The sequence below is a fragment of the Seriola dumerili genome, unplaced genomic scaffold, assembly GCF_002260705.1.
Source record: "Seriola dumerili isolate Sdu_G_001 unplaced genomic scaffold, Sdu_1.0 BDQW01000149.1, whole genome shotgun sequence".
Classification (NCBI taxonomy): domain Eukaryota; kingdom Metazoa; phylum Chordata; class Actinopteri; order Carangiformes; family Carangidae; genus Seriola; species Seriola dumerili.
Window position 1 is genome coordinate 6,426,010 of NW_019174404.1, and position 22,328 is coordinate 6,448,337.

The 22,328-nt window shown below is 39.0% G+C and overlaps 4 protein-coding genes across 6 annotated transcripts; 3 read left to right on the forward strand and 1 right to left on the reverse strand.

Annotated features, from left to right (window-relative positions):
* Positions 1-10: 10 nt before the first annotated feature.
* On the reverse strand, positions 11-940 carry LOC111226084 (cocaine- and amphetamine-regulated transcript protein-like). The gene is made up of 3 exons (XM_022751177.1): positions 806-940; positions 483-563; positions 11-118 (listed from the first exon to the last, which is right to left on the reverse strand). The coding sequence occupies exons 1-3, from the start codon at positions 938-940 to the stop codon at positions 11-13; spliced, it is 324 nt and encodes a 107-aa protein (XP_022606898.1).
* Positions 941-2,896: 1,956 nt separating this feature from the next.
* Positions 2,897-6,081, forward strand: ccdc94 (coiled-coil domain containing 94). Its single transcript, XM_022750835.1, has 8 exons — positions 2,897-3,014; positions 3,295-3,395; positions 3,701-3,845; positions 4,006-4,140; positions 4,233-4,414; positions 4,619-4,769; positions 5,053-5,224; positions 5,504-6,081. The coding sequence occupies exons 1-8, from the start codon at positions 2,991-2,993 to the stop codon at positions 5,626-5,628; spliced, it is 1,035 nt and encodes a 344-aa protein (XP_022606556.1). The 5' UTR covers positions 2,897-2,990; the 3' UTR covers positions 5,629-6,081.
* A 740-nt stretch (positions 6,082-6,821) lies between these two features.
* Positions 6,822-13,661, forward strand: LOC111225646 (SH2 domain-containing adapter protein F-like). Of its 3 annotated transcripts, none has more exons than XM_022750647.1 (8): positions 6,822-7,019; positions 7,901-8,150; positions 8,355-8,456; positions 8,655-8,817; positions 9,342-9,599; positions 9,695-9,869; positions 10,981-11,100; positions 13,118-13,661. In XM_022750647.1, exons 2-8 carry the CDS (start codon positions 7,905-7,907, stop codon positions 13,302-13,304), a joined length of 1,251 nt encoding a protein of 416 aa, XP_022606368.1. In that variant the 5' UTR covers positions 6,822-7,019; positions 7,901-7,904; the 3' UTR covers positions 13,305-13,661. The 3 variants fall into 3 exon arrangements, with proteins under 3 accessions (XP_022606368.1, XP_022606367.1, XP_022606369.1); XM_022750646.1 differs by having other exon boundaries at positions 6,822-6,992; XM_022750648.1 differs by lacking the exon at positions 6,822-7,019 and adding an exon at positions 7,188-7,227.
* Positions 13,662-16,562: 2,901 nt separating this feature from the next.
* theg (theg spermatid protein) lies at positions 16,563-19,975 on the forward strand. The gene is made up of 6 exons (XM_022750816.1): positions 16,563-16,636; positions 16,728-16,789; positions 16,878-16,935; positions 17,862-17,988; positions 18,815-18,974; positions 19,460-19,975. The coding sequence occupies exons 1-6, from the start codon at positions 16,575-16,577 to the stop codon at positions 19,699-19,701; spliced, it is 711 nt and encodes a 236-aa protein (XP_022606537.1). The 5' UTR covers positions 16,563-16,574; the 3' UTR covers positions 19,702-19,975.
* Positions 19,976-22,328: the final 2,353 nt, after the last annotated feature.

The following is a 22,328-nucleotide window of genomic DNA, read 5'->3' on the forward strand; positions in this document are numbered from 1 at the left end:
TTTTATACTTTCACAAACATTTAAGAACATAAAAGTTACAGGAAGTCCCCCGGGGACAGCTGCACAGCGTGCCAATACGCGCGCCTTTACGCACGGCACAGGGCTCCCCTGCGTCACACTGGAAAGATAAAGAAAACATAAATTCATGAAATTGCAGGTATAAGTTGTAGACTTATTTTCTTGATCAGACCTAACGAGGAGAACGGTGTTTCCAAGTAATTTGTACATAATTATACATAATTTTAACTGTCTGTTGTTTTTATTATTTTTATTGTGTTTTTAATCTTCTGTAAAGTGTCCTTGAGTGCTTTGAAAGGCGCTGCCAAATGAAATGTATTATTATTATTATTATTATCATAATTCAGTCCAACGTGGAACAAAGAAATTTACGTGCATGCCCGGATTTCCAAATTCACTAGCTTATTATTAAATCAGAGAATTGCCTTTAAGACGCTTTATCATTTATAATTATGTTCACTTACCGAAGGCAACCAGCCAAGCTTTTTCTCTAGGGGCATCTCCTTGCTCCTCAGCTTCTCCAGAACTTCTTGCAACGCGTCAATCTACACAGGAAAAATGCTTTTGAATGGAAATAATGTCTTGACCAGACTTGTTCATTATAGGGAAAAATCATTAGAATGCTTGAAATTAAAAGCTCAACATCTCAGGCATGTTTGGGTATGACATTATCCTTAAAATCTTTACTGTATGTACTATAAAATCATTTTTATTAGAGTATCACAAACTATGCTTCATTAATCCACCTGGCACATTTCACACCCATATATCTTCTACAATCTCTCACCAGGTCTTTCTCCTGTTGGCTTTTCAGCGGGAAATCCATCGAGCGCGTCTCCAGCGAGGAGTCCTCTGCACCAGCGAGCCACAGGTAGGCGCAGCAGCAAGTGGCCGCGAGGAGGAGAGCCCGTACGCTGACCATGGTGCTGAAACACAAACAGGAGGAGTCCTTCTCTTCAGTGAGTGGATGTCTAGGTGGGGTTTGGAGGTCTCTTGCACAGAGAACACCCCCTCTTTATAGCTGTTGTACAGCTGCTGTTGACATCAGCGAGCCTCTGAAATATTCATAGAAACTTTGACATGGTTGACCCCGCTCGGCACCTTTGTATCTTTAACAGGAAGGGGCCGGATGATATCAGGGATAGTTAAAGGTGAATTTGCATTTTATAAAACATATTTGACACAGTAATCTTCCTCTTCTGGGGTACGCTTGTGATCCATTCCAGTTGTGCCATAGATCTCTTTGAAAAAACATTAAGTTTAACAGAGGAAAACTGAAAAATTTGTGTATTTTAAAAAAAAAATCTGAGGTCTATTGTGTGCAAAATAAGCCTTTCAGTTTAACATATATCTGACTCACTGGTGAGTAATTTTGATGTGTCAGAAAGCATCCGAGAACTCACCACAAACAGTACAGAAAAAGAATCACCCAATAAAACTGTGAATCTGAAACTGAACACAATCTACTCTAACATACATCTTGAGGAGAGCACCTTTTTCCCTCCCATGTTTTGCTGCTAATCTATTCTGCCTATCTTCTTATGTCACCTCTGTTCAATAAAGCTGTAAACAGGCCTCAGGTTAACCCTCGCTGACACCAATCTGCAATGAGGACCCAATTTCCTTTTGTTGAAATAACCTAAACCATCCCCAAAGGTTTATGTGTGTGTGGCTGGCAAGCTTATGTTTACACACCAACCATTTCAGAGACCCCACGTCACTGACGATTCACATCACCCCTGGGGGAGGCAGTTCCTCCACCATGGTGATCATGGTCATTGAACATCATCATCATTAAACATATTTCAACAGATTCATAAACTTGCAGATATATGAATATTCTGAAATGCGTGTGTGTTTGTGTGACTCTCAGCACATTATATCACACTGTCACAAGAGATGACCTCATCGGGACCTCATTACAGCAGGTCATATCATTCATTTGCTCTTTCAGAGACATGGAGATGTGACAATAACAGGTAGACAACAAACAGAGTGCATAAATTGGAAATAATCCACTAGTTGAAAAATGATCATACTGTACATTAATTGTAAGATGCAGCCATTAAAAAATAATATAAGCTTCTGATTTTGGATATTTCACTCAATATGGATATGATGTGGGTTTAGTGAAGTCTTAAGCACATACATTCTATGATCTTGTGATGTTGTGAACGTGGATAATTTGTTACTTATCTTTGAAGATAGGTAAGCTTTAAATTTCATAATAGTCGAGGTGCTGGGTGGTATTGGTTTAAAATTAGCAGTAAGTGGCATTATCTGTCAGAATCACCATGAGTAAACTGTATGTCTCCCAGTGGGTATCTGGGATCTATCTTGCAATTGCGGATTTAAATGCATTTTCTCAATTTTTGCTTTGTGGTTTTTCGGTAGGGAGTGCCTGTCCTGACCTGAAATATTTGTTGTAACATTTTCTAACACTCCCTCTCTCCTTTGGATTCTCACCACACGGAGTAGGCCACTTTAATTCTTTTGTCAACGACACACTATTGATTATTTTATAAACTAATAGTGTGCCTTGCTTTGTTTTACTTCATTACCCATTTTATGTTTTATGTTAATGCAATAAATCTATGCACAAAGAAAACTATGTATTGATAACAATGCATCTGTTTAATAGAATATTTGCTTTTACCTTCATTTAATAGTGTTTTTATAATCTTTTTTTTTCCTGACTGGGCGTTTGTTCTCATCTCTCATGCAGTTTTGACTTATTTCCTCAGAAAAATGTTATTAAAAAGGGTAAAATTATTTTTTTATTTATATTTCTTCCGTTAGTGTTGTAAGTCACCGCCTCTCCTACAGGAGTGCAACAGCGTACTTTAGAGGCCGGATGTTACAGAAGGAACAACCGGAAGTTTACGTGTACTCCACGTGGGGTCCTGAATTAGCCCTAGACCCGTTTCTTCTATCGTTTTCTTCTATTCGTTGGGTTTCCATCAAAAGTAACAATGTCCGAAAGAAAAGTATTAAACGTAAGTACATGATCGCGAACAATGTTCCTGTTTTTGCAAAGTTTGAAATAGTTAGCCGTAGCGTATGAGCGGAACCCTAACACGCTAAAGGTTAGCTTTGATGCTAAGTGTGTTGTAGCTAACAGTAGTTGTAGTACATTATGTACATTATTAAAGAACATTATGTGTTTGTTTTAAATCTTACAAATCAAACTACATTGACCATCGGTTTGGGTTATTGTTGATTTTACCCCAAGTTCGGGCATCTCTGTATATCATGTTTGTGTTTTGTCTTCCACAGAAATATTACCCTCCGGATTTCGATCCGTCCAAAATCCCAAAGCTCAAACTCCCCAAAGATCGACAGTATGTGGTCAGATTGATGGCTCCTTTCAATATGAGGTATGTCCGTCTTATCCAAGTGCGTCAGTGCGTTTTTCATTTAACTCATCTTTACAGCGTGATAGTCCAGTTTCAATATTGCTTCCCAAGATATCCTTGGTACAGGCATTAAGGATATTGCTGGCTTTTAACAAGAGCGGGGATTTGCTTGGCTTATTTCATTTGAAGGTAAAAACAGTTTCTTGGATTTTGGTTGTAGTTACAGTCCAACCAGGGTTACCTCTGTGCTACAAGGTCTTTCAGGCCTCTGTAAATGAGTCCTGTGACTGTTGTGTCTTAAGTATTGCCTCTGTGGTTGTTTGCAGGTGCAAAACATGTGGCGAGTACATCTACAAGGGAAAGAAGTTCAATGCACGCAAAGAGACTGTTCAGAATGAGCTGTACATGGGACTGCCCATCTTCCGTTTCTACATCAAATGTACTCGGTGTCTTGCTGAGATTACTTTTAAGGTGAGAGTATTTGATTATCACAGATATATTTACTGAAATGAAATGAAACAAGTGCCCTTAAGGTATGGAGCAGTGTCTGTGGTATTTTCTGGAAGAGACATCTTCAGAATTTTGTGTAAACTAATTTCTTGCATTTTCATATATCATGATGTGATCATAGACTGACCCGGAGAACACAGACTACGCAATGGAGCACGGTGCAACACGAAACTTCCAGGCGGAGAAGCTAATTGAGGAGGAAGAGAAAAGAATCCAGCAGGAGAGAGAAGAGGAGGAACTGAATAACCCTATGAAGGTCAGTGTATGAACATCAGCTTCTGTTATGTTATTGAGCAGTGTCCAGCCATTGGTCGTGATGTATGAAATGGTTTCCCAATCCTCTACCAGGTGTTGGAGAACCGCACAAAGGATTCTAAGATGGAGATGGAGGTTTTGGAGAACCTCCAGGAGCTGAAGGAGCTGAACCAGAGGCAGGCGCAGGTGGACTTCGAGGGAATGATTGACCAGTACAGAGAGATGGAAAAGAGAGAGAGGGAACGGGAGAAAGAAGAGGATGAGCGAGAAACAAAGTGAGTGAGCAAGGTTTAAATAGACAAAGGGCAGTGAAGCAAATGTTAAACTGTATCGCACAATTAAGTAAAAATAATTTGATTGTCAGTCTTCTTAGGTCTACATCTTGGCATAATCTCTCCCTGTCTTAATAAGTGTTGTCATATAATCAGTGTAGACTCTGAGCAACCCAGCTAAAATTGAATTCTGAAATTGTTTCACAGGGAGATGTTGGATCGTGCCCTTGTGAAAAGACTAAGAGACTCTGACTCTGACTCAGAGAAAGAGGAGAGCAGCAGCAGTTCACAGTCAAACAAGCCCACCACAGACAAACCAACAGACATCCTCACCACTGACAAACCTACAGAGACACAGGTACATATGACCACTCACATTCAACTAAATTCAATTATTTGAAACCGATTCAAATATTGTGTAAAGGTCTGTTTTACTTTACTTAAATGCCAGTGTTTGATTTTATTGTTGGCGTCCTATGTGGAATACTACTAGCTGTTCTGGACATTTCAAACAAGTCTATAATAAACTTAATCAATAGTTTTATATTGAAAATAAACAACTGATCAGAAGAACTTAAAGAGGATGGTGTAAGCTGGGAATACTTGATTGTCTTGTGTTTTTTTTTTGTTTTTTTTTACAGGGAGCCTCCGCTGGAGGAGTGAAAAGGGCCAAGATGGAGAGCTGGGAGAGGAGTGTGGGAACACTAGGTGGTAGAGGAGCACTAGGGTCCCTGGTAGTGCGAAAGAAACCAACAGCAGCTGTCAACAAACCCAGTCCAGTGGCAGCCACTGCTGCTCCCACTTCACAAACAGGTAACATATCAGTATCTGGACACTATAAATGAACTGATTAATTTGAAATCTTAGACATTAGTTAATTTGTTTGATTTATTGGTGGTCCAAAGCACAGACATGTATGTGATTTTTTTTATTTTTTTATTGTATTTATTTTTTTGTACTCTGTTGTATTTTTTATGTTTAGGATGTCTAGCTTTTGGGACAAACAGCTATCTTTTGCTGCTTGTTCCCATCCTTAATTAAAAGTTTGCATATGATTTGGAAGGTACTGTAATTGTGCATCTTCTTTTACAGATTCAAAGGCATCAGAGACAGCTGACTCCACAAAAGCTTCGAAGACACCTACCACACAAGATGGGTCATCGTCTCTCAGCCTGCTGGGGGCGTATTCAGACAGCGACAGCAATGACAGTGAATGAGAGGAAGATGACTTGAGTGACTGACACACAATTGTATGAATGATGCAGAAAGGAATATAATGATATGGACCTTTTTGTAATGCTCTACAGAAATCAAATTCATGTGTAGTTTGTCAGTCTACCCTATGAAAACCTTTCTGTACAGGAATGACTGGATAACGAGTCATTGTGTTGGACAGTCGCTCAGAGGAATTGTATTGTCTTTTTGTTCAAATCCAGTGAAACCAAAATACTCTCTCATTGCAGATCTACTGGTTCATGGATCTGTTGTTGTTTAACTGAGAAAAAATGTTAATGTTTGAATTTTTGTGAGACAAATTTACCCTATTTTAGTGTTTTTTTTAAATCTTAACTTTAACTCATTATTTTTGAAATGTATCTTTCAACACAACATTCTTACTCTCCTAAATGTAAATGTGAAATAATAATATAAAGTTCTTTGTGAGTGCAGGAGACAAGGTGATTTTCATGTGAAATTTTCCTGTTCATTTTAGATCTGGATGATAATATGGGTATTTTTATAATATTCAAGTCAAGTCAGTTTTATTTAGGCAATATACTCCAATAGCAGATCACAAATGTTCCCGGGGGCCTTTACAATATGTACATCATACAACACTATGCAGTGAAACTGACTCCCCAATTAAAAAAATTTGTTTTTTTAGATATATGGGACTTTGGTTAATACAAACAGCAGGTGATTTAAAAAAAAAAATCTCAACTCCAGGTCCACCTATTTACTTCTTCAGGAGCTTTTGATTATGTTGCAGATTTGCATAGGAAACACTTAATATCACTATCACCAAGTTTTTTTTTTCTGAATTCTCACTGAGTGTGAAAGCACCAATATTAATATCCTAAATGTTGCTGCTTAAACGAAATGCAGTATTTACAGTATTTCCCAGCTTTGACCACAAGAGGGCGCCACACTCTTAAAGGTAGACCAGACCTGGTGGAAAAAAAAACAGTATTCTGCATTGGGCATGATTATGATAGTGTACAAATAATGGCATTGTTCACATTACTGTGTGAGACAAAGAGCTTTGATGTGTGTATTTGGCAGCTCTCATAAGGCTTACCACACATCTGAAGCTTTAATGTCGACCCACCAAAAATATGTCACCACTCCCCTTTAAGCCAGTCCGCCGTGCCAGCCAGTGTTGTGTCGGAGACTGTCTGCCCTTACGGTCTGCTCTGGTCTGGTCCAGCTAACGTTAGCTGACTGACCTGCTTGCCTCGAAAGCAGGACGGATTTCAGGGATAACAATGTTTTATTTTTAGGCCTAATAGAGCTAAAGCGAAACGCCGAATGGTAACCAGACATACATAACTGGAACCAGGAACCGTCAATGCAAAGAAAGAGGGTGAGCTTTAAGAAGTAACGTTAGCAGGTAACGGTTAAGACGCTTCGATGTTAGCTGGACTTAGCTAACTTAGCTTTGGCATATTTACAGATTGGTGATGGTCAATTGTACGACTTATATGACATTAAGCGGATTTTTTAAAATAAGTGACACAACGTCATATTTCAGTCAACTGTTAAAATCGGTATGGATAGTTTGGAACTTAATGCTATCCTTAATTCACTGATGTGAATAGGTAATTGATTGAAACCTCCTGATTTACCCCTAATGCTAACTAGCGATTGTCTGTGATTTGCTTACTTAGTTAGCTTAGCCGTCTAGCATTTGTCAAAAACCCACTCGCTGCTTTACCCCAGGGGAAAACTTATCAGAGTTAAGCATACGAAGGTACATTCACGGGACCTGTTGATTATTTAACAACTTAGTCAGCAAAGAAAAACCTCAATCTGACCACAATTCCCGGGTATAGTTGTGCCACTTAGCTAGCAAACTACCTGAGATAAATAGCTTTCATAGGACTTCAGCCAGACTAGCTTCAGAGCCAGACTGCTTTCCGACTGCCCTAATAGACCTTGGATCTTTAGGGTCTCGATTTATGTTGCATCTAAGTTAGGTAGTGTCTAAAATATCAAAAATGATCAGAAATGGTTACAAGCTATCACAGTCTCAAAATTGCTGTCTGTCTGACCTAGTGCCATTATACTTCAGCTATATAATTTTTGATACACGTTTTTTACTTTTATGAAGCTGAAAAGGCAAATATTTGGTATTCGAGGCTATAAATGGTTGAAATGATGATAATTAATAATTGAATAAAATACCTAATCAAGGCTACTTTTTGTTTTTGTGTTCACAGCCTGTTATCCAAAATTATTCAATGCAATCTGTTTTAACATTTCTTTCCCCAGATCCATGGCAAAGTGGCTGAAGGACTACCTGAACTTTGGCAGCAGGCGTGACCCTCCACAGCCCCCCAGGCCAGATTACAGTGAGAGTGAGATTTTGAGGGCTTATAGAGCTCAGAAAGAGCTAGATTTTGAGGACCCATACCAACACACAGATAAAGAGCACCAGAATGGCAGTTTCAGCTCCTGTAGTGCCACAGTGAGCCTTCCCACTTTCCCTGCATTTGGTTCAGTGCTGCCCAATGGTGTGGAGGTATGACCTGCCTTTACAGTCATGTGCATGACTTCAGTGTGTTGTGTTCCTTGTACCATGTTTCACTAGATAAATGTATTTTTGGATTATAAATATTGAGCTCATGTTGACCTCTGCTAGCGCTCTCATGATTTAGAAGATTAGTGTTGAAGTGATATTTGAATTTTTATTGACAGTGTTTTGTTTTGATATGTTACGTTGCAGGTGAAAGTTGTGTCTCCCAAACACAGACTAATTAAAGTGGATTCTCAGGAGTTTGGCCGCTGTAAAATCCCCTTGAGTCCTGTGACTGTTCAAGAAGAACCAGTAAGCTTTGTTTTGGTCTTCTGCTTCATTTTCTCTGCTGTTTTTTTCCCTGTTATCCTCTGCCTCTGCCCTGTATCTCAGTTTCTCACACATACACCTAAACACACTGTTATATTCCTAGCTGTTCCCCTCAACGCAAATAAATCCTACATGTTGTCACACTGAATTGTTATACCATTTGTTTCTCTCCCTCTTAAGGTGGTTCCCTCTGCCCCAGCAGCATCGGACACTGACACAGACTACTCTGACCCATTTGATGCCCGTCCAGACCCAAGAGCCAGACCAAACTGGGAACCCAAACCTGCACCAACAGACTGCTGCAGCTACATGGAGCCATTCGAGGCCCAGCGGATCATCTCAGGTTTATTATAAGATCTATATCTCTCACTAGTCCGTTAGTTAGCTCTAAATTTAAAGGTATTATAGAGACAGTTAAACAGTAACATAATGTATCCTGAACATTTACCTTCACTTGCTGACCCTTGATCTCTAAGTGTGACCTTTCAACATTGTTTTTTTAAATCATAGAAATCATGTGAAGTAGGAACAGACTGACTACCAGTGTAAATCCTGTAAATGTGTTGACTGCACACTTGAATAGTGGACAATTTTACTTTTCTCTGGAAACTTTGAATATCAAGGTGGAAAAAAAGGTATGATATATTCTCTTAAATGGTTGCAGTATACTGCAAAATACTGTTTATAGTGATGGGAATTCATGGTGGGGAGTGAAAATTTTGGCTGAATATATGTAATGACATTGGCATTTCACTGGATATAATAATTCAGATAACAGGATTTAAAACACTCACTCTGGATATTTTCATTTTTATTGTACTTTTTCAGTATTGCTTGCATCATTTACTCTTTATGCTTTCTTTGAAGAACTGCAGCACAGCATGATGACTAACAGGTCTGGAAGTGGAGATCCCGGCCAGTTATATGATAACCCGTACGAGGAGAGGACTCGTCTCCACCACCGAGCTGCTCCACCAGCACAACAGCAACCTCAGAAGGTTGAGGGCGGACTTGGCCCGATCGACAGCAGGGAGAGCAGGCTCCCACAGGATGATGAGAGGCCCGCTGATGAATACGACCAGCCGTGGGAGTGGAAGAAGGACAATATCTCTAAAGCTCTAGCAGGTAAATTGTCTGTTTTTATGAATATATTTTTGCACAAAATGTGTCTTAGACTCATTTTTTAAACTAATCTGCTGTGTCTCGTTGTCTGGCCATAGTTCAGTTTGAAGGTGCAGAAAGGGAGCGCTCTCGAGCTCAGACAGAGCAGACCAGGCTCACCAAGACAGGCGGCACATCTACCGCGGCAGACTCAACGACTCTCCGTTTGGTCGGGGACACTCCTCCTTTACTGGGAGAAAGGGTGGATCCATCTCTGCCTCTGGAGAGACAAGTGTAAGTAGACATCTGTGTTCTATGTGTATGGTTTTGATTTTCTTCCCATGTTTTTTTTTTTTCACTACACTGTGTGTGCAAATTACGAAAATGTGGCAAGATGTTTTTTCAGGCCTATTGGGACAAACTGGATTTTATTGGTTAGCATGTTGATGTTTGAGCATACAGAGGAAATTACTTAAGTCTGTTATTGATCAGAGCAAAGTATTAGATTTATTTTCTTTTGGGAGTGCTTTGTTTTATTTCTTCTAGTAGCATCTTACTCTGTGTGGCTGCTGACTCTAGTATGTTTTATTACAATGTCTCTTCATGGTTTTGTTTAAAATCTGAGACAAAGTGTAAGCAGTTAACATTTAGGCTCCTACCATCCTCATTTACTGTTTACATACAGCACAGGTTATTGAGCCGTTTCCTTCACTATAGAAACTGACTATGCATTATTCACATTAAAGGAAGCTTACTTTCTGAAATGACAGCAGTCACAGATGAAACACATGAATCATAGAGGAAAAATTTCATTATGCCTCCACACCTAGAGAATTTCATTACATCTGACACAAGCACCCACCTGGACTCAAAGACGAGCTGATTAGAGTTTGGTGGTAAAATACATTTAATATCTTTTATTAAGTTCCTTCAAATTTCACAACATATATTATGAGTCTGGACAGACATGGATGTAAACTGCAAGTTGACTGGTTGGCAGAGGCATAGTGTTAAATCTACTTTTATACATTAATTACCATGTTCACTCTGCAAATGGCAACATGTAAAGGCAAGGCTCTGCCATTAGTGGAGAACTGTAAACAGAAAAAAATATTTTTGGAAAGGAAGAAAAGAAAAATATTTATCACATTTGTCAGATTCACACAATATGTTTTGGTGATTAATTCTTGGTGTAAACATTATACTTGTCTGTTAACAAGAAAACGTAATGGGGTAGGTGTTGTAGTGTGTTTCAGCCACAGACATCCAGAATAAAGAAGCAACATGATGCTATAAATAGGACTGTATGACATGAACTATTGTTCAGGACAGCGTGACGAGAAGAAAAGGCCAGTCCATGGTGATAAATCTGTCCTCTGCCATGTCTCCTTCTGGTCACCTGCAGATGGTACCATGGAGCCCTGAGCCGCTTGGAGGCAGAAACTCTACTGACTCTGTGCAAAGAGAGCTCCTACCTGGTGAGGAACAGCCAGACCTGCCGTTGCGACTACTCGCTCTCACTCAGGTAGACACTCCCAGTCACACTCTTGTTTCACTTGGAACAAATTCTGGGCCATTTATCTCGACTTTCTCATCTGTGTACCAGTTGGTAGCATTTCAGTGCTGAATTTGAATCTGTTTTTAACAGACTGTATCAAAAACCATTCTCCTCATACTGTCTTAATTTGAAATATCATTGCAATCTCTTAAAGGGAAATTCTAACCCAGTATACTGCGCTGTTGCCAAAATTATCTGATCCAGTTTTTGCCTTTTTGGGTATTATTGCAGTCTCTGGGTGGTTATAGAATATTTTCGGATTTGAGCCTTGAGGCAACTTTTAATTGTTCACCGTCTTCCCATTCTCTCTCTTCCCATCCACCCATGTTATCTGCGGGGCTCTTTCCCTCCCCATCCCCCATTTTCCTCTCTGCAACAGTGTGTAGCCTGCATGAATAAAATCAGCATGAAAGCAGCTGTTTTTAGAGAGATCATCCGCATGCTGGGTATAGTTCTTGACTCACATATGTGTACTCCTTTGACACAGTGAGCAGTGGAGCACTGTAATTTGATCGGATTGAACTGAACTGTGCCGTGTAGCCAGACAAAATCAAATAATCATTCAATGCAGGAGTACAATGCGTTTGTCTGGTTGTTAATGTCACAAAGAAGAAAGTAGATCACTAACTGAAGATTTTACTAAAATCTCAGTGTATTCACTTTGAGTCCAGGGTCCACATTCATCAGAGTTCTGAGAATTACACCTTTTTGTACTAGGAGTGAAAAATAAGACACATTTATCAATCTGAGCGTACATGTGGTTAACCACATAGCTAGTCAGATCTTTAATATCTCCTGTAGCATTTAGCAAGTAGCCACCGACCATATAAATGTTGACGAAATTATATGGAATTGGCTGAAATGAAAATTATAAACTAGAGCAGGAATTAAAATCTGCTGCTGGAGGAGGGTTTTTATCAAAAAAAAGCAACATAAAAGGACTTGTATCAAATTAACAAGAGCAGACATAAAAGATGCATGGGAAGAGAGTGCAAACAAAATCAAAGCATTGCACTAGTGAGGACTGCAAAAAGAGCATTTTCACCACTTACATGCCTGTGTACACAACGCCTTGTAAAGGCAACATCTGCAAGCTAATAAAACTGTTCTGAATTATACATATGGCTTCAGATAATGTTTTGTTTGTCCAGACTAATACTGGTCCCTCACACTCTTCATTTCAAATTCCAAAAAAAAAAGACATTGAAAAAAGTCTGAGCAGCAAAAGTGACCTAACATCCAAAATTGAACTTTTAGTAAAGTTAGTGTAAAAATAAACAGACAAGTACAGCTTGAGGAGAAAGCTGGAGCACTTGATTGATGTAAATGTTGTGCTGCCTTGTTATGCTGCCCTTTCAGGTTTGAACACATCAGTTACGCAATGGTTTGTAACATTAAGCAGTTTGATAAACACATGCCAAGTTCTATAAAAGACCAGCTGTGATCAAAGACTCATAATGAGATGGGATAACACTAGCAACTCCCTCATTGCATCAAAGTGATGAGCACAAATACTAATTACTCTTTAAATGCCAACTCCCCATGTATCACTTTCTTTTCACTGTTTGTTTCTTTTTCATTATATGTTTGAAACGCTCTAATGTAGCCCAGTTTTTCAAATAAGAAATCTGATTGGAGAATGGGGTTTTGGAGCCAAGCATGGGTGTTACAGTAAGAAAGAGATTGCATACAAATTTGTGATCGTAACGAGAGACGGATGTCCCAACTTATGTCATTTCCTTGTCTATTCCCAGAATTGTGCGTGCGAATAGTGCACCGTAATTGTTTCAGAAATACAGTTAAACATGTTTCTTCCAGATGGGATTAGTTACTCGCTGCCACGTTTATCTGCAAGATACCAAGAATTTTTTGTGTTTTTGTCAACGCTTAGTCTGACACAGCTTTACAATCCCCACAGATGCACTTTGAGCTTCCAGCTTTGATTGAACCAAAGTCTCACCTCTCCTGTCCTTCTCTTTCTCAGGAGCTGCAAAGGCTTCATGCACATGAAGTTCACTCAGTCTGCAGACGGGCGTTATGTGCTCGGGGAGAACAGCCCCCCCTTCTCCACCATTCCCGAGGTCATCCACTACTACACTACACACAAGCTGCCAATCAGAGGCGCTGAGCACATGTCCCTGCTGTATCCTGTCATAGTGCAGACCCTCTGACACTGACAAACCACAAACTCTTCCTCCTGGTGCTACTGAATGCAATATATACTCAATATTTCCCTCTTTCTGGCCCCTTTTCCTACATGCCTTTTCACTGCCATTCTACCTGCACTACTCACAAGAGATTGGACTGGTTGGTGCCATCTTTTCCTTTTCTTTTTATCATAACCCCAGTAACTACACTGGCAGCTTAACAACAGAGCTCAGTGCCTCATGAACCTATGCCTGTGAACTGGTATGATCACTGAAATTCCTGTATTTTAATACCACGGACTCCTGAAAATCAGCCATCATTGATATTAAGATTGATAGCTGAGTACTTTTAGGTAAAAGAGAAAAAGAAAAAAAAAAAAACTATAGTCTTGCGGTGTCTCAAGACAGTAGAATTTACAGAATATTGCATGGAGATTTGTCTCTGTTACAGTAGTGCAGAGATAGGCTGTACTACCGGGTGACTTAAAGGATAATAGTGGTGTTTCCTTTTGGCTTAAGCTTGTGCCATTAATCCAGGTTGATTTTTCTCAGCCAAGGCTGCAGTTATTTTTATGTAAATTTTATGTTTTAAAATTACACAAAGATCAAACAAAATAACAGAGGTGGTGCCCGGAGAGTTAAACTAGAAATAGATGGTAGAAAATGCAGTAAAAATGTACTATAACTACAAGCAACACTGTTATTATCCTTTAAATGTTAGTTACAATACCAACCAAACACTACATATTTAACCCTGGCTGTCTGTTGGCTCTGGGTTTCACTGTGTGCTTCAGAGGCCTGTGAATGTTATATGATGCTGTAACTGCGAGTCCTGCAGTGTTCTCCTCAGTTCGTCATGTTAATGTGTGGAAAAACAGAAAGTGACAGACATGACTTCTTAACTTCACACAATAACAGGCTCCTGCAATACTAGTTTAGAGAATAATAACTACAGTATTATATTGAAAGCTTGTGGCTTTGTGATCATGATTATTAAAGAAGCTTTGGTAGGTTATTTACTGTGCTGTTTTATAAGGTTTTAAATATCTGTTTAAAATAAAGGTGTTGCCTGTTTTTAAATGGTCTTTGCCTTGTTGATTTATGTTCCATGTTGATTTATCAATTTTATATTTAATAGTTTTGATTTTCACTGCACGTAGTGGGCTTCATCATAAATGTCACATAACACCTTTACAACCTGGTGCCAGATTGATACATTTAGGTTCTTTAAAACTGCTGGCCTGTCAGAGAAATCTAAATTATGTCATGTTTATTCTTTACTGTTAGAGGTGAGGTAAGTAAAGGTAAAAAAGAGAGAGGTGCTGATCTTGCATGTATGCTGTGATTTGGGACTAGGGATTGCAAGCTTGAACAAGTATGCATCATCCAGCCCTCTAGTACAGATGAAAACGTTATGTAACTAGAATGGCACTCAGTAGAGCGCATACCTCCTCCACACATCTGTCAGATCCAGATTATCTGGATCGGCAGTAAATTTATCTCAACACCACTAACATGCCTGATTTTTCACATCCTATTCAAATGCCCTATCTTCCAACCCTTTCACTGGAACCACACAACTTTGGTGTAAATGAGTTCAGACTTTTTGCATAATCCTGTTGACAAACATAACCACCTTTATAAGAGATAAGAAATAATAACTAGTCAAGATAGCTGAAAATTTAACACTGAATCCCCCACAGCCACAGAAAGATATTGTGCTCTTAAATGGCTGCTGTTAAATTTGTGCTCTTGTTTAACATTTCCTCCTGTTGTAATTTGTGATTGATGGAAACTCCCCTTGGTTTTTAAATGTTTTTATTTTATTGTATTACACATTTATAGATCACCTGATTTCTTTCCTGATTGAAAAAATATATTTCAGTCCACTAGATTTTTTGGGTTAAGGCAGTTGTGATGGCAATTTCGGACGTTTTTTATTGTCTAAATGTTGTTATTATTTTTATTATTACATAGGGCCACACTTTATAAGTTAAATAAAGGTTGAAGAATGAAAGAACTTTTCAACCAACATCCCTCAATTAAAATCTCAAGATGAATGTCACTGTCATCTGAATCCATCTGAGAGGAGAGAGTTCACTCTGCCACTTTTTCTTGACACATGATTTCTGGAGCAAAAATACCAACACATAAAAGAAGACTTGTCAGTACAGGAAGGAAGTGTGGATGTTTGGTATCGGTTGCCCAAGAGGTTTTATTTCTTTTATGGTTGAATGACTGACTGAGAAATACCTTACTGCAGGACACAGGAAGGTGGAGTTGGCCATCTTGACTCACTCTGCGCAGAGACGATCTTTGGTATACTGTGCCCCTTATACGTCACCTGACACCCTAGCAACCGGCAGGTGTCCCCACGACAACTGCAGGTGCAGGACAGGTAAACATTGTAGAATGAAACGAAAAAGGTATCGTTATAAATTAAAGTCCAGCAAATATCTGTGGTGTTTGTGTATTGAGCGAGTTATGGATTATTAATGTAACCAGCTAGAGATTAAATCCGTTGTGTGGTTGGTTTCTGTTGTTGTTGGAGGATGTGACCTACATTAAAAAAGAATTAGAATGAACCAAAGTTTTTGATGGGTAAAAATCACACTGTATTGTACCAATGGAGTGTAGTAGGCTACATGGGAAGATTTTAGACAGTTTAGTAAATAAAGCCTGATTGTTTTCACAATAAACATATACAACAGTCCCAACCACAAACATATTTACATATTCACAGTGACATAATTCAGAAAAAAAGAAACAAGTGCTCACATTAACATTAACATTTCTAATAGATGACTTAAACAATTGAAGACACAGAAACATAATCTGGTTTAAATTATACCATATGTCTGATGTGGATTTTCCACCAAAAAATATTTCAAGATTATTTAAAAAATTACTTCTACTAATTCTCCCTCATTAAAAAAAAATCCAGAATCTGTTATTATGTAAATACATACTGTAACTTGACACAAGATGTCCATTCTGTGTGTACGTACGCAGAAGATTCAAGTTAAAGGCTTTCTGGATGGAGAGACACTTAAATCGATAATCAAAATGTATTTTCTGTCAATCAATTAATCAACTACTTGTTTCCTGTCTGGCTTGAATAGCAACCATTATGTTCTCTCCGGTTGCATTATAACCCACAATGTCCACAAATATAAAAGTAAGCCAGCTGCTTTACATGTTAGTTAATTTCTGCTAATTTCTGGATTTGTGAAACAAAACATTTTCTTCAGTCTGCAATGTGCTCTGTTTTCCCCAACAGTGCCAACTGTTTCCATGGCAACTCAGACGCATAAGCTTGCCCAACCCAAACCCAACCGACTCAGATATCCAGACCGGTAGGCCTGATGGACCCCCTCCTCCTCCTCCTCTCTGTCTCTGTCTCTCCATTGTCCTCTTTTTCTCTGATTAGGTCTCTCTATTTTCCAGTCGCTCTGTTTACTGGCTGGATGAGCTGCCACCTGAGAAGACCGGATCCACCACTAAAATTGGTACATCTCTCACTTTTTTCCTTCACTTACAACCTGACCTGAGCTGTTTTCTTTTTGTGACACTTTGCATCCTTGTTTTTCTTCACAGAGTTAACCCCTCGCTGGTCAGAGCTGTGTAAAACTAAGAAGCTCTACACTCAAGTCACGTAAATATAATAAGTTCTACTATTATTACTGCCGAATAATGCCGATGGCTAATTACTAATGCATGTGTGTTTTCTTTTTTGGGCACCTTTTACACTTTTTACCTTGTCCTCTTTCTATAAAAAAATGATCGATCATACATGTGATTCACTCTTCATCCTGTGTTTATAAATTCAGTATATTATTCATTCCCACAGCACTAATTCCATCAGTACAGGAAGAGTCATGTCAGGTGTACCACATTGCCTTTTTCCTCAGTGTTAAGCTACCGTGAACACTTCCTCCAGAATTTTCACATTTAATTTGTTTGTTGCAGCCACAAACCGAACACCAGCTTTTACATGCAATTATGCAAGAATTTTTTTAATGTCAGACGCTGAATTTCAGACATTTGCGGTTCTATCTCAGACAGTCTAATATGTTGTATTTTATGGATATATCAGAATCACTAAACCAAACCAAAGTTTTAGTATTGAATTTGATAAAATAGTCATCTCATTAAAGGGACCCTGTGGAGTTTTTGACCTCTAGTAAAGCCTTTATAAATGGGATCCCAAGCTGGCAAACATGCATGTAAACGGTGCAGCGTTTAAAATATTTCTCAAAAAGCAGCTTCACAGATGTTTTATGAGGAAGGAAATACATTTCAACGAGTTTTTAGACCTCAAAGATTTACACAGTTTGTTTTTGGTGAGTAACAATACATGTAAACAGAAACAGTTTTACTCCACAAGGTACCTATACAATCTTATTAAATAATCATCTCCTTCTTCCTCTGTGTTTTTTATCCTCATCTTGTGTCTTTTGCTCTTATCTGCCTTCCTGCCTCCTTCCCTCCTGTTTACTCTTTTTTCATGCTCTCATTTCCCCACTTCCTCTCCTCTTCCTTTCTTTCTCCTGCTCTACCTGTTACTCTCTCCTTCCACAGACTTTCTCCCATATGGGAGGTGAGTGAATGGGCTCTGAGGGCTGTTCCATCCAAGCGGCTGCATAGCCTTGCTCAACCTCGGGTTCCTGCAGTTGGCTGGCAGCCAGACCGCCCACTGTTGGCCGCTGTGCGTAACATACACACACACACACACACACACAACATTTCCTGAGAAAGTTCTGTGTATGCGGTGGATCACAAGCTGGCATGAGGCCACAGTGGCACATATTTAAAAAGTATGCAAACTAAATTTAATGTCATTAAAGATTATCTGTGAGCCTGTCTTAGTTGGTTTTTATTGCTGCAATAGTTGTTTGTTTTTTTTGTCGCTTTGCCCTCTGTGGTTTCAGTTTTTTTATTTTTACTGATTGTACAAGTGATAACAACTGTGTTGTAATCTTCAAGCTTGGTATCAGGTATTGTTGGTTTTGCACATGTCCCTTTAGCAATAAGTACATCTTACAAGTTTTAGATCCAACTTTCAGATATGTCTGAATGAAAACAAGATGTAAAACTTTAACTTTAAGGCAACTTAATCTTTTTATTTTTGAATTAATGCATGGAATATATGAGTAACAACCTAGTTTCACTTTACTAAAATATGATAAACGCTGACAACAAGGTTTTATCAGTGGTATAACTTTCTTAAAACTGCCCTGAATACTTATACTTCTCACAATTCAGCAAGACTGCAGCCAATGTGGCGGGTCATCAGACAGACAGTGTTATTCCTGCTAGCGTGGCTAAAAATATTTCAATGTCATCCTCAGTCTTACTTGTTCAGTCGCTATTGGAAGTGCTTGGCATGTTATGTTCTATGCGGCTGGATGAAGGCCGAGTGGAATTAATCAAAATTTCATTTGTTTGATTGATTCCTAAGAGCTCATGTCTGATATTGTGCCCTTTTTTTGTATTTAATACAATCCTCACCCTGACCTAAAATGTGACTGCAGTTGAGCAGAGCGACGCAGACGGCAGTCGCCACCTCACGGATTTGCCAGCTCGCTCAGCCAAAGAGAAGGCAGGTTCTGGAGGGCTCAGGCCACAAGTCAAAACCTGTATCCATGACCCACTTGCCCAGCAAAGCATCAGCACACATAGAGCTGCTTTCCAGTAAGTTAGTCTGTCAATAGTGCAACGTGTCTGACTTTTTTTTTATGTTTAATATTTTGGGAAACACACTTATTTTCATCATAAGCTTATGTTTGTATGTTAAATATGAAGCTACTACCAGGGGATGGTTAGCTTAGCTTAGCACTAAGGCTGGAAACAGTTGGAAACAGCTAGTGTGGCTCTCTGTGAAGTAAGAAAACCTGCCTACTGGCTCCTCTAAAGCTCACTAATTAGGACGTTATATCTTGTTCTTTTAATCCACACAAAAACTGAAGGCTAGCTGTTTCCCTCTCTTTCCAGTCACTGTGCTAAGCTAGGCTAAAAGTCTCCTGGCTATAGCTTTACACAAAAAATGGCATTGATCTTCTCATCTACCTCTACCCAAAATGTGGATCTATTCTTTAAAAATTATATTTATTTTATTATGGCATCACCACGGGTTTATTTTGCTGTTTGACCTCAGTTTGATTACTTTTTCTTTTCAGCCCCTAAGCACGACCACCCCAAGTTCGAAGGAGAGCGCTCAGTGTGCTGGCCCGTCTCCAGAGCAGCGAGAAGCTATGTAGCCAGCCAGAGACTTCTTGAGCTGTCCACTCCTAAAGAGAGGAAGGCTCTGTTCGAAGGATACAACCCATACGTCATCAGTCAGGCTGCACGCTCTGCCAGTCCCTCGCCTCGGATACAGCAACTCTGTGTGCCTCTGCCACGCAAGTGTAGCTCAAAGTAGGAACGATGACGCCATGTGTCTGGTCCACAGAGAGGTGTTGATTGTTCTCCTTTTCCTCATCCAAGAGTGTTACTGTGATAAAGTTTTTTTTCCATGTAAAATGACAAAGGCCTGTTATTTGCTGTTATGTGAATACTGTGTATGATCGTATTTACTTGTGACCAAACTACAATTTATCTTCTGCCCAATTATGATGAAGATCAACCTCTTCAAGTCTTTGGTATACTTTGGAAACACCAACTTGTCAGGAAATGTTTAGAATAAAGCTGGTTAGAGTGGAAGTGGTTTTGAGACATCGATCAAAAACCGCCTGAACACATTACTCACACCTGTGTTAAGTGTATAATGCATTTTTAATAGCTACCATTGTGCTCATGTGCCCCATTAGTAATAATGAACAAGATGACTTGCCTGATTGTAGCAACGTCACAGTTGGATCATGAAATAAAACAAACAACCAGGGAGGTATTTTTGATAGCAGATGAAATTGCATTGAGACACCCTGCAGCACACATCCTGTAGCCACATCCTTCACTTTTTTAATTGTTTTTCTTAGTCATTGTTAACATCAGGCAGGCAGGAGTGAGTCAGCTCCACAGTGAAATGTTGAAATATGAATGATAATTTTCAAATGAAAGGGGGAAAAGACACTGGAGTCCATGTGTGTTTTTCTTTAATATGGTCCTTAAATCCAGTTTAGACCATGGCCCATCATTTTACATTTTGTCCCTCTAACTGTGTGCAGTGCTGAAAGTGGAGAAAGTCAAGCCTTCTGCCCTTTTTATAGATTTCTTTATTGTGTAAATGTCAATGAAAGTGAAATCATATCCTCATTCCAACGATTCCCGAGGGAATCTTTTCCCTGACCCTCCAGGGGACCTCGAACCCCAGTAAGGAAACCTCACAGAGACCGGACAGGGGCATTGAGAGACAGGGGGGCGGAACAGATGTGTTTACTAAAGCGGAGGGGTTTGCTGCTCTTGTATGCTCGCTGTCTGAAGACTCGGTGAGACGCACGTTGTTACCAGCTCGCACCGGTAAGTGGACGAAATATTTTGCCTCAAACATTTTCCACCCATGTGTTTTCATGAGTAAGCCACATCTTTGAACTGCATCGTGCGACTTTATCTCTGAAACTCTTGTGCAATTGTTGGCACTGGTAATAAAGCGTTAAATACACCGGTAGTTTAATGTGAAAAGCAACGATTAATTTAAAGAAATAGACTTGAGGCAGTTCCTAGCTACTTGAAAGATGTGTGTTCTTAAAATGTGTATCTATGGTCTTTTCTCCTATAGACAAGAAGAATATAAACATTCATCCGCAAACACTAAACATGATGGTTCTGTTAGAGATTTATTTTTTTATTGTGTGGGGAATTAACAGCAACTCTACTAATCCCAAACTTTTTTACCATTTGATTTTTGTGTTTTTCTTTGGTGCAATTAGTCTATTAATCGATTAGTTGAGTGACAGAAAATTGATTGGCAACATCGATTGATCATCAGTTAATAGTTTGTTTCATTTTTATTACTACTATATGTTGTAAAGCAAATTTCTAAACTTGTGGACAATAAAGATTATGATTATGATTATGATTATTATTATTATTGTTATTGTTGTTGGTGTTTGTTTGTTTGTTTGTTTGTTTGTTTGTTTACTTGTTTGTTTACTTGTTTACTTGTTTATCGGCTCCAGCCTATACAATGTAAATATCTTTGTGTTTTGAACTACTGGACAGAAAACAAGATGTTAAGACTTCACCATCGGCTCTGTGTCCTTGTGGAAACGGGCTGACCAATAAAAAGTGTACAGGATATGACACCTTATTATGTACACCTTTACAATGTAATGCAATTGAATACTAAATCAGTGGTGGAAAGTAACTCAAGTACATCAGCTGAAGTACTATTACTTATTGATATTGAGGTACTTATGTATTTCCATTTTCCCACGCTTGAACTGTTCAGGTTTGTTGACACTGTGTAAAACAGGTATCGATTCAAATTTGTAGTAATTTTCACTGGTGGTTTTATGTGTGTGTGTGTGTGTGTGTGTGTGTGTGTGTGTGTGTGTGTGTGGTTTTGTGATTTGATTTAAAGTTGTACAGGGTGACAGAATATAAGAAATGTCACTCAGTATATTTCCATTGGCAGCACTGCTTTAGCATTCATTAGCACTATATAAACATTTAATGAATGGTTTATGATGTAAGCTATTTGTGCGCAGATATGAGGATGTTTTTGACATCTCATGTGAAGACATGTTTTATATTAAGTGTGTTTTACTATATTGTCATTCATCTGTTTATACACCTGCCTCCATGGGTGCCCACATGAGAAGTTATAGTTGCTGATGAATAACACACTTACATTTGCCTACAACTACATTATAGTGTGTTATAAAACCGTCATTAAACCGACAGCAGTTCAATCAACACCTCTCACTCAGGGTTACCACAATCTGAACATTATAAGCTTCATAAAGGCAGGATTTATTGCAGAGCTTTCACTTTAGATTTTGCAGGTACACCTATTCAGACATCCGCCCCCCATGTTTCACATTTTGGCTTTAAATAGATGGAAAACCTGGCACTGCTCCTTCATGTCAGTAGCACCAACATGATCTT

Excerpts from the sequence above, each read along its gene's own strand:
- LOC111226084 (XM_022751177.1), bottom strand. The coding sequence starts at position 940 with ATGGTCAGCGTACGGGCTCTCCTCCTCGCGGCCACTTGCTGCTGCGCC. Across the intron at positions 564-805 it reads GCCAACAGGAGAAAGACCTG|ATTGACGCGTTGCAAGAAGT; the intron begins GTGAGAGATTGT and ends TTTCCTGTGTAG. Across the intron at positions 119-482 it reads AGCTTGGCTGGTTGCCTTCG|TGTGACGCAGGGGAGCCCTG; the intron begins GTAAGTGAACAT and ends TTATCTTTCCAG.
- ccdc94 (XM_022750835.1), top strand. The coding sequence starts at position 2,991 with ATGTCCGAAAGAAAAGTATTAAAC. Across the intron at positions 3,396-3,700 it reads ATGGCTCCTTTCAATATGAG|GTGCAAAACATGTGGCGAGT; the intron begins GTATGTCCGTCT and ends GGTTGTTTGCAG. Across the intron at positions 4,141-4,232 it reads AACTGAATAACCCTATGAAG|GTGTTGGAGAACCGCACAAA; the intron begins GTCAGTGTATGA and ends ATCCTCTACCAG.
- LOC111225646 (XM_022750647.1), top strand. The coding sequence starts at position 7,905 with ATGGCAAAGTGGCTGAAGGACTACCTGAACTTTGGCAGCAGGCGTGAC. Across the intron at positions 8,818-9,341 it reads GGCCCAGCGGATCATCTCAG|AACTGCAGCACAGCATGATG; the intron begins GTTTATTATAAG and ends CTTTCTTTGAAG. Across the intron at positions 11,101-13,117 it reads GACTACTCGCTCTCACTCAG|GAGCTGCAAAGGCTTCATGC; the intron begins GTAGACACTCCC and ends TCTCTTTCTCAG.
- theg (XM_022750816.1), top strand. The coding sequence starts at position 16,575 with ATGGCAACTCAGACGCATAAGCTTGCCCAACCCAAACCCAACCGACTC. Across the intron at positions 16,637-16,727 it reads CGACTCAGATATCCAGACCG|TCGCTCTGTTTACTGGCTGG; the intron begins GTAGGCCTGATG and ends TCTATTTTCCAG. Across the intron at positions 16,790-16,877 it reads CGGATCCACCACTAAAATTG|AGTTAACCCCTCGCTGGTCA; the intron begins GTACATCTCTCA and ends TTTTCTTCACAG.